Source organism: Euprymna scolopes, chromosome 12, assembly GCF_053919585.1.
Source record: "Euprymna scolopes isolate OS-2025 chromosome 12, ASM5391958v1, whole genome shotgun sequence".
Lineage (NCBI taxonomy): Eukaryota > Metazoa > Mollusca > Cephalopoda > Sepiida > Sepiolidae > Euprymna > Euprymna scolopes.
In genome coordinates, this window is record NC_136493.1 from 136918766 (window position 1) to 136937218 (window position 18453).

Genomic DNA, 18453 nt, shown 5'->3' on the forward strand with positions numbered 1-18453 from the left:
CATTTTAATTTTAATTTTTTTTCTTCTCATTAATAAGTTCAATTTATGATAAAACAAGTACTATTTAAAATCACCGCAAATTATTTCTTCGTTTTCATATTTTAAAACTAAGCATTAATCAGAAGTAACTTTTTCCAGGGCATTGATCGTCAAACTTAAATATCAGCTGACAATCTTTCACGAGAAACACCCGTCTGGCTTAAACTACTGTCAATAATTTTACCCACTCTTTATCTGTGCCTAAATTCAAACGTAGATTCCATGAGCAAAGCTTCTTTATTAGAACTGCACGCCAGTGGAACTCTCTGCCGCTTGCCCGTTTCCCACCTGACTACAACTTGGACGTCTTCAAGTCCAACATAAACAAACTCCTGACAAACCGCCCCCTTAAGTAAGACACTCTATCAAACCCCCCAATACTAATGATTACTACACTACTCTCTCATTGATTACTGTACACGCAATAACCCTTATCCCTGAGCGGCCTTCGGGCTTTGATAAGTGGTGACACCCATGTAAAAAAAAAAAACAATTTGATATTGTAAACAAACACAGACGGAATTATAATTATTATTTTATTATACATTTATATTTTGAATAAGTCCACCGGGCAAATTATTCCTCGTAATAGATACTATTCAATAGATGATTGATTCTATAATAATACATACGCAATCTACATGAATTAAAATATCATGTTTAAGCGTATTGTACGACCGGACAATGCCGGACGTAAAGCTAGTTAAAAACAAAATAAATAAAAACATGAATAAAGCCATAAAGATAATTGTGTGAAATTCTTAATACGTTTTCGTAATTTTTATCTGCATTTTCAACTCAGATTGCTGGCATGAAGGGAAAGGATACGATGTTGGACAAAAATTTAAAGACGGTTGCAATTGGTGCGTTTGTCATCCTAAGGGTGAAGTTAGTTGTCATGGAAAATTTTGTCCACCAAAGGGTAAGTAAACTTTTATTTCCGTATTGAGAAAAAAAGTAACTCTTCTGCAATAAAAGACACATACACATTATTATGTTTTGGATCAGTTAAATTCTGCTGACAAGTTTGTCTTGAATAAGAAGATGTAATTTTTTATAAGGAAATAATATTGTCTTTCGAAAACAATAAAAACATAAAAAAGTAAATACATTCAAAAAAGATAATTATATAAAATGTTTAATATGTTTTGTATTTTTTATATTTTATTTTGTACCCAGAAGGTACGTATGAATTAAAAGAGTACAAACATAGACAAAACTTCTAGGGCAAGTGCAATTTTAATTTTTTTTCATAGGAATTTTACGCATGCTATATTGCTGTAGCTTTGCAGGCAGGTAATAACCAAGACAAACACATTAGTATAATTAACAAGACGTGTATCAACAATTAAACTATGTTACAGAAGTACATGTCTTAATTCTGGAGGCATAACTGCCACGCATTGCTACATAATAACGTGTTATATTTCACTACATGTGTAGTTTTTGAGCAAGTCTATTATTCTTGAAATAGGTATAACAGCTTACTCCATAATATCTGTAAACGACGATTCGTGCATCAAACAATATCTTTTTTGTACGCATTCTATAGATCCACGCTCGACTTAATTTAGGTTGGTTGGTTTGCTGTTTTTGTTTTATGGCATATCTACACTTTTCAGGTTATTTAATGCCGAATCCCTAGATTTTGAAGAAAAAATTTTTAATAAAATATATTTGTTCTTTTCAAGTCGGTTTCTATTTAACCCATAGTTTGGCCCTAACAGAGTGGACCTGGGAGCAATGACAATTAAAGGTTGATTTCACACTCCCCAAAGCTCTCAAGCTGGGGTCTCACCATCAGATATAGTTTAAGGTCATATCCAGGACCTTAATTTAAGAATTATAATTTTCTGCGACAATGTTCCTGATTACACTTTTAGTCAACATTTATTGTTTTTATATTATATTGCTTTAAACTATAAAGGGATATTCCCGCTATTGCGTAGTGCTAATTCTTTATTACTTCGTCCTCGTATAATTTACTTCCACTACCAGGGCGCCTTTCATTAGAAAGACATTTGATATGTATTAGATAATAAAATTGTATTTAAAGAAATAAAAGTAACATTAAACAACGTAAATAAATAAAAAACACAACTGTATAAAATTGTGAACGTGTTTTGTGATTTTTGTTTTATTTTTTACCCAGGGTGTGTGCATGAAGGAAGAAAATATAAATATGGAGAAAGCTTCTGGGACAAGTGCAATAGTTGCATCTGCGTTGGTAACGGTAACATTATTTGTACCCTAAAAGGTTGTCCAGATAAAGGTAAATATAATCCATCTCTGTACTAACAATCAAGAAAACTAAAACGATCACAGCAAGAGTTAATTAATATCTTATGAAATCAATCGATTCATTCACTAATAAACATAACTAAACATATCATATCCAGAACTAATGAATTCAGTATTAAATTCAACGATTCATTTTCGAGTTCATCTGCAATTTAATATTTATCAAATTGTAACGTTATACATCTTTTCTTTAACGGTGTCGTTACATTTCAACGTAGCCAACATGTTGTAGACTCCGTAGCAAGGAACATAAGAAGGGAAAAACAAAAGCCTTTATATCTGTTTATTAGTCGCATGCAAGCGACTCTATAAGTCACTCCGTCGTCCGTCGGTCGGTCTGTCGGTTGGTCTGTCCGTAACACTTTTGTGCTTGGCCTTTTTAGTTAAGATCAAAGGTATGTTGTTAATAGATGCTGTTCTTAGCTTTTTAAGTTTTTCTTGGCTTTTTGGCCAAGCGTGGCTCCCCAGGAAACTTTCCTTTAAGGGTAGAGCTGAGGCGTGCGCCACTTACGTCTTTCCTCTCATCCTTTACCGACTGGCCGTAATTCCCCTGCCTGCACAACACCTAACAGCTCTTGTCGAACTCTTGTCCTCGCTTCTTTGGGGCAGAGGAAGACACTGGGTGAGCAGACAGGTCTGTATTCAACGTCTGTGTGAGGGAGGCTTCGAAATGCCGGACTTGAAGTGTCATCGAGATGCTGAGAGGCTGGCCTTCCTGAGCCACTACATGCAAGATGACTAACCATGGCACCCGTAATTACTCCCTTACTCCCGCCTTCCCCGACCTCGTTCTCGCCCCTTCTATTGAGAGCCGTCGCAGGCCGAGGGAAAAATCTGCCTACATGAAAGAGTGCCGAGCTGCGATAAAACGACTACCAAGGTTCAGCGACCTTGTGACTGCTACCCGTAGGGAACTCCACAGAGATCTAGTGAAGGGGGCCGCCGATGACCCCCTATGCGCGCGTTTGGCTTGGCTGTCTGTCCACCCTTATGACTAGATCGTCTGTCGTCTATTCACTGATGGACAAACTCCAACTGCCGACTCTAAAATTCCCGACCTCTGACCTCAGTTTCGTTACGTCACTAATTCAAAGACACGCCACCTTAACGTGGCCTTTCCGTCACGTACGCCTCTTCAAGGTTATTTCGTGTATATTTAACCTAGGTAAATTATATAAACATCCCAGCTAAAATCTCTTGCTAAACTTAATTCTATAACTAAAATATGACCATCTTGCTACCTATATCAAATCGACTACACTGGATCCTCGTACTATAAATTTTTTAAATCTTTTATATATATATATATATATATATATATATATATATATATATATAAATCTAAGACATTTTCTGAATAGACAATTTTCCCCCCGATCAGTTGAACATCCAGTGATCGTACAGATAATCTTTATCTCATTTCTTATATCACTTTGTATCATACCTGTGGCAAAAGCTGTGAAAATGAGGGCTTACCGTTCAAACGACCTAGGTGTGCGTGTGTGCTTTGTCATCGCTGCGAAGCTAGGATAAGAAAAGAATTCCAAGATGGCGCCGACGGTGTTTTGTAATGGTATGATCTCGGAAACTCTCGCAAAATCTCGTGCATATAGCAAATCAGTTGGTCTTTGACAACTATAAATTCAGGTCGATTTGGAAGGCAAGGAGTGGGGAAAGAACAGCCGGTTGGTAATTGTGTACGCTGGTTCGTGTTGGTGGCGTGTCACCATGTCCGTGTGTGTACTGATAAAACCGCTTTCCTGTCCCTTGGACTTTGAATTAGTTTAGATTGGAATTCAACTTCATCCTATCTTTATGCCAAGATTAACACATAATACTCTATTTGATGCACGTAACTTAGAGGGGTTCTTAGCTCCAAACACTTAAACCTTAATAAACTGACTTTTTCAAAATCATTACATATTAACTTCCTATCCGTAGTCTTATACATAGACTTAAAGAGATCTATAATAAATAGCAACCCTCTATCTCTTTCCCTCTGGTAGGAGATAGTATTACAATAATTAATACATAAAAACTGAACTGATACTCATTGTTATTATACAAAATACCAACTTCCGGATTTTAAAAGAAAGGCGAAAATATCTTTCTTCGTAAGAAGTCTGAAAACAATAAACATACTAAATATATAAAATTCCATATATTCGTATCTACTTAAAAATACTATTTATTCTTTACTATACTTACAGAATGTGCCATAAGTTATATATTTTCCAGTTATACTTGTACTGAACTGTACTCCAAATCGAATGTTGTTACTTGTATCTATATTGAGCATACATCTTATCTTTCTGTCGTCTTAAATAAACAGAGTTTGGCACCAAATTTTAATTCCTAATATCAAGTTAACAATAATTTAACATGGTATTCTATTCCTAAACTAATATATAAACTATACCTAAACCATACATTAACTCCCTTCTCTCTCTCTCTCTCTCTCTCTCTCTCTCTCTCTCTCTCTCTCTCTCTATCTCTCTCTCTGTCTCACTCTCTATCTCTCTCTCAAACTAATTCTCTTGCAAATTTAATTGATTCTACTGCACTAATTCCTACATGCCATTAATCACTTCAAGGAATGTAACTTTTCAGTAGATATATAACCTACTAAATAACAAATTAACATTAACTACCCATGCAAGGTCGCAGAAATACCTGCTTTAGGACCCAGGCGCGGGCAAGCCCTCTCGGTGCTAATGAACCCACAGATCTTCCCAGGTCATCCGTCTAGGAGAAGGAAAACTCTGAAGCTTAACCTAGGGGAGGGAGGCCTCTTCTGGACGAAAACCTTCCTAGAGCTGCTGACTCGAATAATTACCGGTTGGCAAACCTACACTGCTAAAGGAGGAGATAGGCTCTGTCTATCGCCCAGCTTTCATACTCCTTCTTTGCCTATTAGCCAGGCGTAGAGGTGCTATCACAGGGACTCGATAGAATCACTCAGTGGCTGATCTTGTTTTTTGACTAGGGCAACGGACACCGGTTTCTCCACTCCCACCACATCCCATTCCCCTAAACTGGACACTGTGGGAGTGCTTCAGTGGCATATATGCCGGTACAGATGGTACAGATGGACTGGGTTGACTTTTGTCTGATGAATTGAGGGTACCGGATTGACAGCTGCTGTTTCCGACTGATAGTACAGGAGCCCTAACTCTTTGGTAGCGCTTAGAGCGGCTGCTCCATCAACAATTGTATAATATCGGGATGTTTGTAGTGCCATGTCGCACTCATTTCCACTAGGCTTTCCTAAGGCCTCAATCCTGTAAGTAAAGACATCTGATGGTCTACTTGTATTGCATGTCTGATATTCTGCCCAACCACTCGTCCAGCACCCCTCACTCACCCTAACTAAAACTTTTAAATTATCTCCCACTCTGCCGTAAAGACTCAGACAGACATGCATGGGCTTGGAGTCTATATTCGTAACACCCTCCCCCTGACTAGAGAAACTAAACTAGAATCAATCAGGCATTTATGTGCTTCAGATTAAACATACACCATAATATTAGCTACATGTATTTTCTCTACCGTCCTCTCTCGACCCTAGACCGTAGCTTAATAAACAAAGTCTCTGACAGCATAGATATAGCACTCTCCCTCGATACTAGCGAACAAGTACATGCATTTGGTGTCTTTAATTTCCACCACAGTAACTGGCTTGGGTTCTCTACTTACACAGACGCAGCTGGTAGCAGCGCAAATAGCTTCTTTATATCTCATTCCCTATCACAAACTGTTACATTTCCGACATGTTTCCCAGACCAACAAGATCAACATGCCTCACTTCTAGATCTATTTCTGATCACAGTTCCCGATGATTGTACAGGGAATGTACACAGCCCACTCGGGAATGCTCATCATGCTGTGGTAATGGTAGATATCGCCCTTAATTCTCGACCCAAAACTGAAGACCCACTGCTCAAAACAACGAGGTATTACAAAATGGCTCACTGGTAAGCAATCAGCGACCTCATCAGAGATGCCTCTTGGGGAAATACCTTTTCTCTTCAAGCTTAACAGTGCACAAAGGAGACCACTGAATAGTTCAAAACAGCAATTGAACACCATGTTCCCACACGGAATTTCAATGGTTTACTTCTACTTGTGCAGCTGCCATTGCTCAAAGACAGCACGCGTACTGCATATTCAACCGACATAAGTCCACTTCAAACAGACAGAAGTATATAGAAGCTAGAAGTAATTGTAAGAGAGAAATAGCGACAACTAAGACAGAATACACTGAAACCACCAGTACACGCATTGAAGCACAGAAATTAGAAACCCTTGATTTTTGAAAAATCTACAACAGTGTGGTAAATAATGGGCAGTCAACGATTCCACAACAATCAAACAATCAGGAGATTGTTTGCACGGCAACCGAGAATGGTAACTTGCTTGCCAGTCGGTTTGCCTCTAACTCCACATTAGACCCTTCTCTCCCTGACTTTCCTTTGCGGACAGACGCCATACTAGATGATTTGAAAATTACCCCTTCTCAGGTACATGGTATCATAAAAAACCTAGACATCTCAAAACATGTGGACCCGATCTCATTCCGGCTGTGCTCTGCTGATGTTGCTCCAGTTCTCCAAACTTTGCGACAAATGCCTTAACGAATCTTGCTTTCCTGACTGCTGAAAAACCGCTTCTGTGGTACCAGTTTACAAGAATTCTGGCGAAAGAACTGACCCATTAAATCATCGCCCGTTTTAGCCTACTTCAGCTTTTCGTTAAAATATTTGAGTCCTTGATTAACCATGCCCTAGTCCATCACCTTACAGCTGCTAAACTCCTGACCGACAATCAATACGGATTTAGGCAAACCCGTTCCACAGCAGATATCCTAACTGTAATATCTGAACGTATATACCGTTCACTAGACAAAAAAAGGGAAAGTAGCCCTCGATATAACTAAGGCTTTTGACAGGGTATGGCACGATTATCTTTTAAGGAAAATTAGATCATATGGTATCACTGGAAGAATACATAACGTAATTAAATCCTTTTTAAGAGAAAAATTAAGGTTGTCCTCGACAGTCGTACATCTAAACAATATGATGTAAATGTGGGGGTACCTCAGGAGTCTATCCTTGGACCATTATTATCCTTGATATTCATAAATGACCTCCCTGATAAAATTGTTTCTGAGATGGGTATATTTGCTGATGACACCACTCTCTATAGCAGGCGCGAGGGGAAAACAAACGAATACATATCTAAGGAAATGGCAGAAACACTAGAGGATAATCTCCAATCTGTAGTGGAATGACGGCAAAAATGGAGGGTCACATTCAATGCTGCCAAGACTAAACTTGTTTCCTTCAGTAATTACAAGAAACCTTCTCTATCACCAATAGCAATGGCTATGAACACATTACCCGAAAGTACTTCCTTTAAACTCCTCGGCCTAACGTTTACAGGAAACATGGAAACATGACTGGAATAAATACATTGATACCATTGCCAAGACTGCTGCGAAGAAGGTGGGCTCTCTCTCTACCATGCTAGAAAACTGCTTACGCCTGAAAGTATCCTATACCTCTAAAAGGCCACCATTCGCACATATATGGAGTACTGTTGTCACATTTGGGCTGGTGCATCTGCTACTAGTCTCTCACTTTTTGACAGGGTTCAAAAGAGAGTAGCCAACCTGATAGGTTCTGAACTGTCATATAGACTTCAGCCTCTATCCCATCGACGAAACGTTGCATCCCTCTGTCTGTTCTACAAATATTTTAATGGTGAATGCTCTGACGAACTACAAACACTTTTACCCCTTCGACGTGAATACGCCCGAGAAAAACCGACAAGCAGCTAAATCCCACCCATTCACAGTGCAAGAAAACCTTCTACTCCAATAGTTTCTTCCCCAGAAATGCTAGACTTTGGAACTCCTTTCCGGGATTCTGCTTTTCGAACTACACTGACACGCAGAAGCTCAAGTGTAATGTGAACAGACATCTTGCCGCTCAACTCCCTTCATAATACCCTTGCATCTTATGTTCTCGAAAGTAGCCCCTACTTCAAAGTGGCACTGTGCCTTGTTTGGGGGTGAAAATTGTATTTTAAAAAATGCATTCTACTATTAGGTTGGTGCAAAAAACATATCGTTTTATCACACGTGTTACGTTTATGTATGTATTTCTGAATTAATTCATTGATATATATATAACCATGTTACTATTTTGAAGCGCGTTTAGCTCCATTGAATCGTGTTTTTCGTTACCATTCTCAATCTCTTCATCCATTTTTTGCAGGCTTTTCGAAAGCATGGACAAAATTCAGTTTGATTTTCTTGTTCCAGTTCAAACTAGGCCGAAAACTACTAAAACAGCTCGTATTATTAATGATGCGTTTCATCCAGTACCTATTAACGTACGTGTAGCGTAAAGACATTTCGCAATGGTGATGAGAGCCTCGAAGATGAAGACGGTCGCAATAAAAACGACCCATTTCTCAAGCAGATTGTGACGTGTGATGTGAAGTGGATCCTCTACGACAACCGATGACGTTGGTCACAGTGGTTGGATGCCGGAGAAGCTCCACAATACTGCATGGTTATGGTGACTGTTTAGTTGTTTGCGGCCGGTCTTATCCATCATCAGGCGAAACGATTACGGCGGAGAAGTACTGCCAATAAATTGACCAGAAGCTCCAACATATGTACCCGAGATTGGTCGATATGAAGGACCAAATTCTTCTCTATGACAACGCTCGCCCGCATGTTGCTAAACTGAAGCTGAAAATAATTGGGCTACGAGCATCTTCTTCATCCGCCATATTCACCGGAGTTCTCGCCCAGCGATTTTCCTCTTGATAACAACCTGCGCGAAAAATGATTCAAAAACCGAAATGATGCCGAATCAGCCTTGAATGATTTCATCGCTTTCAGAACTCCGGATTTCTATGCTGAATGGATAAATAAACTTGTTTCTCGTTGGCAAAAAGGTGTCGATTCTAATGGTTCTTACTTCGATTAATAAAGTTTATTATAAAAAGACTTATGATCTTTTGAATTTGAACATCAAAATACAATATTATTTTTGCACCAACCTAATATATGCCATGTATGTTATATATATATATATATATATATATATATATATATATATATATATATATATATATATCATAATAGTTCCATGTATTCAATTAATCATTTGTAATGATGATGAGTATACCACAAAATACTCCCATTTTCCTATAGAGTTTACATCCATCTACGACAGTTACTTTGAACGAGAAAGAGTTCTCATTTGTAATAGTATATTACATATTCATTTAAAAAAGTAATAACGTTTGTGTCTTGGTTTTCTCTCCAGATTGCTGGCATGAAGGTCAAGGATACTATTTGGGTCAAGTGTTCTGGGACGAATGCAATGAATGCGTCTGTCGCGAAAAGGATAAAATTAGCTGTACCAAAACATATTGTCCACCAAAAGGTAAATAAACTTATTTCTGTATTGATAATTAAGTTTAATTTTAAGTTTAAAAAATAATACTCACAGATAATCAATATCATATTCAATCTATATATTTATTCACTAGCGTGTCTATTGTTATTTACGTATATTTTAAACATGTCCATACATATATTGCACATTTTATTAAGTTTTAAAACATATAGATATGCCCACAGATATATATGTACATTTTTATGGAGTTTTAAAACATTTTAGACATGTTTATAAATATATAGGCACATTTTTATCGAGTTTTAAAACATTTTAGATAGGCGCATGAATATATACGTAAATTTTTATAGAGCTTTAAAACGTTTTAAATATATCTATACATATATACGTACATATTTATGAATTTTAAACATGCCCATAAATATATACGCACATTTTATGGAGTTTTAAAACATTTAAGATAGGCCCATGAATACATACGTAATTTTTATGGAGTTTTAAAACATTTTAAATGTATCTATACATATTTATGAATTCTAAACATGCCCATAAATATATACGCACATTTTATGGAATTTTAAAACATTTTAGATAGGCCCATGAATACATACGTAATTTTTATGGAGTTTTAAAACATTTCAAATGTATCTATACATATTTATGAATTTTAAACATGGCCATAAATATATACGTACATTTTATGGAGTTTTAAAACATTTTAGATATGCCCATAAATATATACGTACATTTTTATGGAGTTTTAAAATATTTTAAACATGGCCATATATATACGTAAATTTTTTTATGGAGTTTTAAAACATTTTAGCTATGCCCATAATTATATACGTACATTTTTATGGAGCTTTGAAACATTTTAAACATGCCCATGAATAAATATATATTTTATGCCGTTTATTTATATATTTGTAATTCGTTAAGATTTTATGTTATTTGTTGAACAAAGTTTTGGAAGGTTCCGATATTTCATTAATCATTTATTTACTTTAAATCGGAACGAATGCTTCCTGTATGTGTTCCTGATTCTATGCTTTTTAATTTTACGCGTTTGTTATTGTAGAATTCACATCAAGCTATAAGCATTTACTCGAATTAGTACTTGACCATGTCTTTATTGTGGGATAACATTGTCATTTGAAAATATGTAAAACGCACATAAATCCATAAAGATAATTGCATAAATTATATGTGAGTTTATCTTTCTTTTTGTACGACAAAAATTTAAAAAAAAACGTAAATAAATCTATAAAGTATAAAATTATTGTATTTTTTCTTTGTTTTCTACCCAGATTGTTGGCATAAAGGAAAAGGTTACAGTCATGGACAAAAATTTAAAGACGGTTGTAATTGGTGCGTCTGCCATTATATGAATAAGATCAGTTGTACTGAAGACGTTTGTCCACCACAAGGTAAATAAACTCTGTTTATGGACAATTATACATTGTTTCTCTTTACAATTTAATTACAAACTAATCATTAATTTTAATATAAATACTTTGTTAGCCATGTTTTGATGTTTTGTGTGTTAATTTATTCTGTTCTTCATTCCAAATCACGAACATTTTCCGAATATCTAGAGAATATGGTGACAAAATATGCTTCTTTTCCTAGCTAGATTTCATTTGCAACAATGTCTATCAATCCTCAGTCGTTTCTCCTTTTCTTTCACTGTTGTCGACACGTTTTTAATTCGGTTTCCCGACTCCTTAATTGTACATTCCATATTACAGAAGAATTTTATAGTCCATTTTAGCTTTTTATATGTTATACACAGATACTGCTTTGATATTATACCCATTATTTAAGTGTTAGATTTTTCAGCGACTATATACTTGGTTGATTCGTTCATCGATTCGAAGTACAATTCCTTTCTAATATGCGAAAACATTCCAGCGGATTTGAAGTGCACGAGTTTAAAATTAAAAATGAAGAAACGGGCACTGAGCAAATCACTCATATTATTACTCCAAACAAACGTATCCTGTATCTTTATAAGGCCACTATTCGCCCCTGTATGGAGTATGGCTGCCATATTTGGGCTGGTGCATCTGTTACTAGTCTCTCGCTCCTAGACATGGTTCAAATAAGAGTCGCCAATCTGATAGGCCCTGAACTGGCATCTAAGCTTCAGCTTCTGTCTCATAGACGAAATATTTCATCCCTCTTCCTGTTCTACAAGTATTTTAATGGTGAATGCTCTGACGAACTACAAGCACTTGTGCCCCATGACATAAACACCCTCGACAAATCCGACAGGCAGCTAAATTCCACCTCCACACAGTAACGATCCCTAGATGTAAAAGATCTTTCTACTCCAGTAGTTTCTTCCCCAGAACTGCTAGACTCTGGAATTCCATTCCAGGTCCCTGCTTCCTCAACTGTACTGACGTGCAGAAGCTTAAGTGTAACGTGAACCGACATCTTGCTGCCCAAATCCCTACATAGTACCACAGTAGCTGTTGCCCGTGATAGTAGCCCTTGCACCAAAGTGGCAATTTGGGATGAAAATGTAATTAAAAAAAAAACTAATAAATGTCGATAAAAGATGCGAGACGCTCAGCCGTTATACGACATGTGAGACACTAAGTTGTTGTAGGACAAACGAAAGGCTAAGCCGTAACACATCCAGGTTTGATTATTTATTGGACAGTTTATTTGATTTGAAGGCAATCACTTACAATATCCTCCAAACAAAAACCCTAATCAAAAGACAATAGCAGTGTTTTTTTTAAACAAGTAACACAAAAACGTGAATGAATTAAAAAAGCATAATAGTACAACATTTTTATATCTTTTGTAATTTTGATGTTTTATTTTGTACACAGAATGTTTGTATAAAAAGGAAACGTACAAATATGGACAAAGCTTCTGGGACGAGTGCAATCTTTGCAACTGCGGTCTTGATGGCTACACTTTCTGTACACTAATGGCTTGTCCAGAAAAAGGTAAATAAAATTCATCTCTAGATTGATTCTGAAAATAACTAAATATAATATACGAAAGATAATCGATATCTTAATAAATCCCACGATTAATTTTTTTTTATATATGCTATTATTTTACGTTATATATGCTATTATTTTATTTCCATCATATTTGTTTGGAACGCGTATTTCAATTGTTAACATTAATATCTCTGAAAACGATACACAAGCGAGGAAGCATCGTCGCGCCGCCAAATGGAAAACTTTTCACCAAGTGACCCCCTCCCCCTAAAGTAGCCTACCCAGTCCTCTACTGAATTAGATAGCATCTTGGTACCACAAATGCCATTTGACCTTTCGGGGCCAAGAGAAACGAAAAAAAAAAATTAGCGACTTAATGTCTAGTTTGATAAACGTCTATAAGCTTATATCTCTATCTATACTTCCATGATTTTTCCATGAAGTTGAGGTTTTTGTGTATTCATATTCCTATTAAAAAACCCTTTATTCTATTTATTTTAAAGGATAATACAACTTTGTTATATATGAGTCATGAAATTGAATTCATCTGCAAACGATCTAGCTCATTTGCATATTCTTTTAAACATTCATTTTAATTAATTCTCTATTAGTTTTTTCGGTTTTCTTATGGGATGGTCATCCTTAGTTAACTATTACGTGTAATTATATTCAAGCAAATACTCTACATGATTTATACTTGCGTAATATTTGCATAAAAAGTTTATAGTAAACATATATATAGTATTCCAGCCCATGCGAAACGTTATATTTGGGTTTTAGTCGTGCAAAATTGGTGCAGAAGTGTGGAAATTATAAAAATTGAATCCGCCATGTGATGGTCGAACGACGGCATTGCTGGTATGAGCGTGTAACGTAATAGCTATGAATTCCTGTTTTAATTTTTAGCCTTGCAGTAAACATTTCGTCACAGGTCAGGCATTAATGCCTAAGAAAAAAGTAAATCGTTAGCTATGTTTCGATTCTTGGTAGTGGCGGACGAGTCTTTTAACTTTTTAAATCATTACTATATTTTGAGGTTCAATATAATATAATAATAAATACGAAATCTGTATTTATCAAAATATCATATTTAAGCGTATTTTAAGACTGGGCAATGCCTGGTAGCTTGCTAGTAAAGTCTTCTGTATGCTAATATGTTGTCCAGAAAAGAGTAAATTAAATGAATCTCTTGATTGTTTAAAAAGATAACAAAATCATCATATGAGAGATACTCAATATTCTATAAAATCCAACGATTTATTCAAGAGTTTATCTCGAGTTTAATAAATATCAAATATGCTCATCTTGTATATGATATAGCGTCAATCAATTTGCTATTAGTTATAGGTCAATAAAACACTGAAAACGACGTAGATACTGAATTATGTTTTGATCTGAGCATGTTCTCAATAATTTCCAGGGAAACTTTTCGTAAGAGTCATTTTTGCACATTGACCTGTAAAGTTATATGTCAAATGTTTAGGTTATCAATTCTTTGACCTACGCCATTTTCTTTGTAATAATGTTACACATGTTTAAACGTGTTATACTAAAGTTTACAAAAAAATTAAAATTAATTAAAGAAAACTATTCCACATACGCAGATATTATACCGATATAACCGATTAAACTAATATAACATTATATATATTATTAATATTAAATGATGTATATTATAAACATTAAATTATATACATTATATATATTAAATTATATATAATATTATAATTAAAAAATATATACTATTAATATAAAATTATGTATATTATTATGTAAAATTATGTACATTAAATAATATATATTATTAGTATTAAGGTATATATATTATGAACATTAAATTATATATATTATTGATATTAAATTATATATATTATTAATATTAAAGTATGTATATTAAAAATATTAAATTATACATATTATTATTATTAAACTATGTATATTATTAATATAGAATTATGTATATCATTTGTATTAAATTATATATATTATTTATATTAATATATATTATGAATATTAACTTATGTATATTATTAATATTAGATTAGTTATATTATAATTATTAAATTATGTATATTATTCATATTAAATTATGTATATTACAAATATTAAATTTTATATATTACTAATATTAAATTATGTATTATATATATTTTAGTATTAAATTATATATATTAATAATATTAAATTATGTATATTATAATTATTAAATTATGTATATTATAAATATTAATAATATGCTAAATTATGTATATTATTAATACTAAATTATATATATTATAAATATTAAATTATGTATATATATATATATATTACAAGTATTAAATTATATATATTATTAATATTAAATTATATATATTATTAATAGTCAATTATGTATATTACTACAATATATTCACCTTTTAGTAATTATGGATAGTTTTAACCAATCAATGGGTTTGTTCCATATTTGTCCTTAATTGTGATCGTTCTCTGATTCACACCCTCATTAATACCATATTGTATAAATGCAAGACCATTAACGGCAAATTCTGTTTTTCTCTGATATGGAATGTATCTGATTGCATTATGTATTCGTCCAGAAATACTGTATGATTTAATTTTTATCAGAGGCTTTCGATGCAAGACGCTGTCAAGGGCATTGGGTATATCAAAGATTATCGCCCTCGCCTAGCTCGCTTTATCTAATGCATGGTATATGCCTTCAGAGATAATGGTTAAAATATCCACAGTAAAACGATCTTACCTAATAAATACTGTCGATCAGAAAGACGTTCGGTATTTACGAGAACGGGCCCTTGATTATTGAAGCAATTATATCGTGAAGAGTCGGTGTAGACTAAAGGTGTTTCTAAAATGTCAGAATACTTCTCTCGCATACAAGAGACTCGGGGTTTCAATCCCGAGTTCAGATTAAATGAACTGATGAGTTCACACAAGTGCGAAACTCGAGTCTTGGACTTCCAGTTTGTTGGCTGTCATGGCTCTTGTGAGCTGCGATGTTGTTTGGCCGTGGAAATAATTATATCATCTCTCACGTTTGGAATATATATATATACATATATATATATATATATATATATATATATATATATATATATATATATATATATATATATATAGTAGCAAGCCGCCCGGCGTTGCTCGGTCGTCAAATACGCATAAATAGATTTTTTTATTTATTATGATAAAGCAATTCTCTATCAATTATTATATGCATAATAATATATGATTATTATATAATATACAATGTATAGTAATGACTTCAGATGTTAAAGAACACAACTTATGTACTATCCGTTAGAATCGGAACCAGAACGTTTAGCGCTCCAGCTTTAGTCATTATCTATCTCTCCAGCGTCGTTACCGTCTGAGTTACGGACCGATGGCTATGAATGTTTAATTTGGAGCATGCGCAAAAGAGACAGCAGGCGTGGGGTTTTACTCGACCTAACTTGCCAAGGTCACGTGCTTTGTTTTCAATTTAGACCCCTTAGCAGCAATTTTTGCAGGCTAAAAAATAAATGAAAAGCATTGCTACATATCTAAATACTGTATATCAACACTATTCAGAGAGCAGTTTAGTAAGCACTTTTTCATACATGCACCAACAAAGTCAATTCATATATGTATATGTGTGTGTGTGTGTGTGTGTGTGTGTGTGTGTGTGTGTGTGTGTGTGTGTGTGTGTGTGTGTGTGTTTCAACGTTTTCATCTTCAATTCTACGCACTGATGGAGAATGTAGAAACTATGCACAAATAGAATTCAGCGTAATAATGAAATGAAACCAATCGTTAAAAAAAACATAAAAAAATTAATAAGTAATTTGTTAAATAACGCTGATTTTTCAAAGGAATATAAAAGTTAGTAACTTTCATGTAGTGCTCATATATCCATGGCTGAGTATATTAAGATATCCGTTTTTATGAATTTAAATAAAAAAACTAGGCTTTTAATATCACTGTCACTAAACTTTGTAGGTATATATATATATATATATATATATATATATATATATATATATATATATATATATATATATATATATTTCAATTTTTCTTTACATAAGCAGTAATTTGTTGCTACACAGTAATGAGCATATTTCAGCCTTTTAGTATTTAGATATAATACACAGAGACCTCATCAGGCAACAACGCTTATATTCAAAAGCGGAATTCGCAATGTTTTTACTTTTTGCATTTCTTTTTAATCCAGACTGTTGGCATAAAGGAAACGGTTACGATGTTGGACAAAAGTTTAAAGACGATTGTAATGTGTGTGAATGTCGTGCTAAGGATACAGTCAGTTGTACCCGAATGGCTTGTCCACCAAAAGGTAAAGAAAAACACATTTTTTTTATGCATTGACAATAAAAGTAACTCTAAAACTATATCCAAAGAACATGAATAGTGTTTTTAAAAACTTCGGAATATTCGAGGCTTTATCAGTATATTGATATTTATCATACACTAGCAGAGAACCCTGACGTTGCCCGGGATTGAATGGGGATCAACGAATGTTTCACATTTCAAATACTTTTATTGTCACCGAAATTGATGAAATAACCCTTTTTTTTTCAACCAAATTAATTGATTGCCTGCTCTAGTCGGAGACCCATCGTGGTGCACCGCGGGAAGGTTCATATGATTTTTCGCAGTGACTTTATACGCAATATATTGTAATATAAAATTGCACTGTAGAGAACTTACTGCTGATTTAATAAAATTATTTTCATATAATAGCTTAAATTAAAGTTGAAAATGCAAAACTCAAGAATCATGGATCAATTGTTCTCTAAGCAGAGATATTTATTTCGAAATCTTATCAAAGCACCTAATATTGTTTTATGCGCCAGGCACTTTTGCTTGCGCAATGATAAAACTTTAAAGTATACTTGTGATGTTAGGCTACATTAGGGTGTAAAATTGCGTCAAAATCAGACTGTTTTTTTTTATTCTTTGATCGAGTTTTTTTTTTAGATTATGAATTTTCGATACTTATCGGAGGCATTCCAATATAAATCCTATCTAAGAACACTCCCAGACACATAAAGTTTATTTGTGTGAAAAGTAAAAAAATCGGCTCACCCATTTCGGAGCATACACACACACACACACACACACACACACACACACACACACACACACACATATATATATATTCAATCATGGATCATTTATTTTATACGACCCCATAATTATTTCAGTACTACACACTACACAAGATTCGCCATTTTGAAAATACAAAATTGAAAATACAAAATTCAAAATGGCGTCTATAACAGCTCGGTAATCAGATATTTACATTCTATCCGTTTATATTCTTCTCGGATTCGTTAGCATCAATGTTTATCAAATTTATTTCATTTTATTAACTTCAACATCTGTAGAGAAAATAATATGTTTTTGTTTTGTTTTTCAAGTTTCTCGGTTCTTACATTTAAATTTCGTTATTTGTTGCATTGCTTGAGTACTCTTTTTTAAATTACATCTCGATTTTCGTTTCGTTACATTTTTGTCTAGGAATATAACGTAACGTCGCAGGAACAAACAAACAACGTTACATGAATCCGGGTCGGCATTTCTTTTTCTTTTTTAACCATAGAGTTTATTACCGTTACTCTCCCAGCTCATCACTAAAAAAAAACGTTCCTCTGCCACTGCGTGGCTATATGTGTATCTCCACTGGTTAGCGTTTATCTTTCTTCCAACAGCAC

General features: G+C 34.2%; 1 protein-coding gene across 1 annotated transcript in view; it reads left to right on the forward strand.

The window, feature by feature from the left end:
• Window positions 1–18453, forward strand: part of LOC145291108 (uncharacterized) — a 130865-nt gene that overhangs the window by 61099 nt on the left and 51313 nt on the right. The window contains exons 20-25 of the mRNA XM_080136624.1: window positions 842–961; window positions 2192–2311; window positions 9684–9803; window positions 11084–11203; window positions 12620–12739; window positions 16953–17072. Of these exons, the coding sequence (XP_079992750.1) occupies window positions 842–961; window positions 2192–2311; window positions 9684–9803; window positions 11084–11203; window positions 12620–12739; window positions 16953–17072 (720 nt within the window). The remainder of the gene's footprint in view (window positions 1–841; window positions 962–2191; window positions 2312–9683; window positions 9804–11083; window positions 11204–12619; window positions 12740–16952; window positions 17073–18453) is intronic.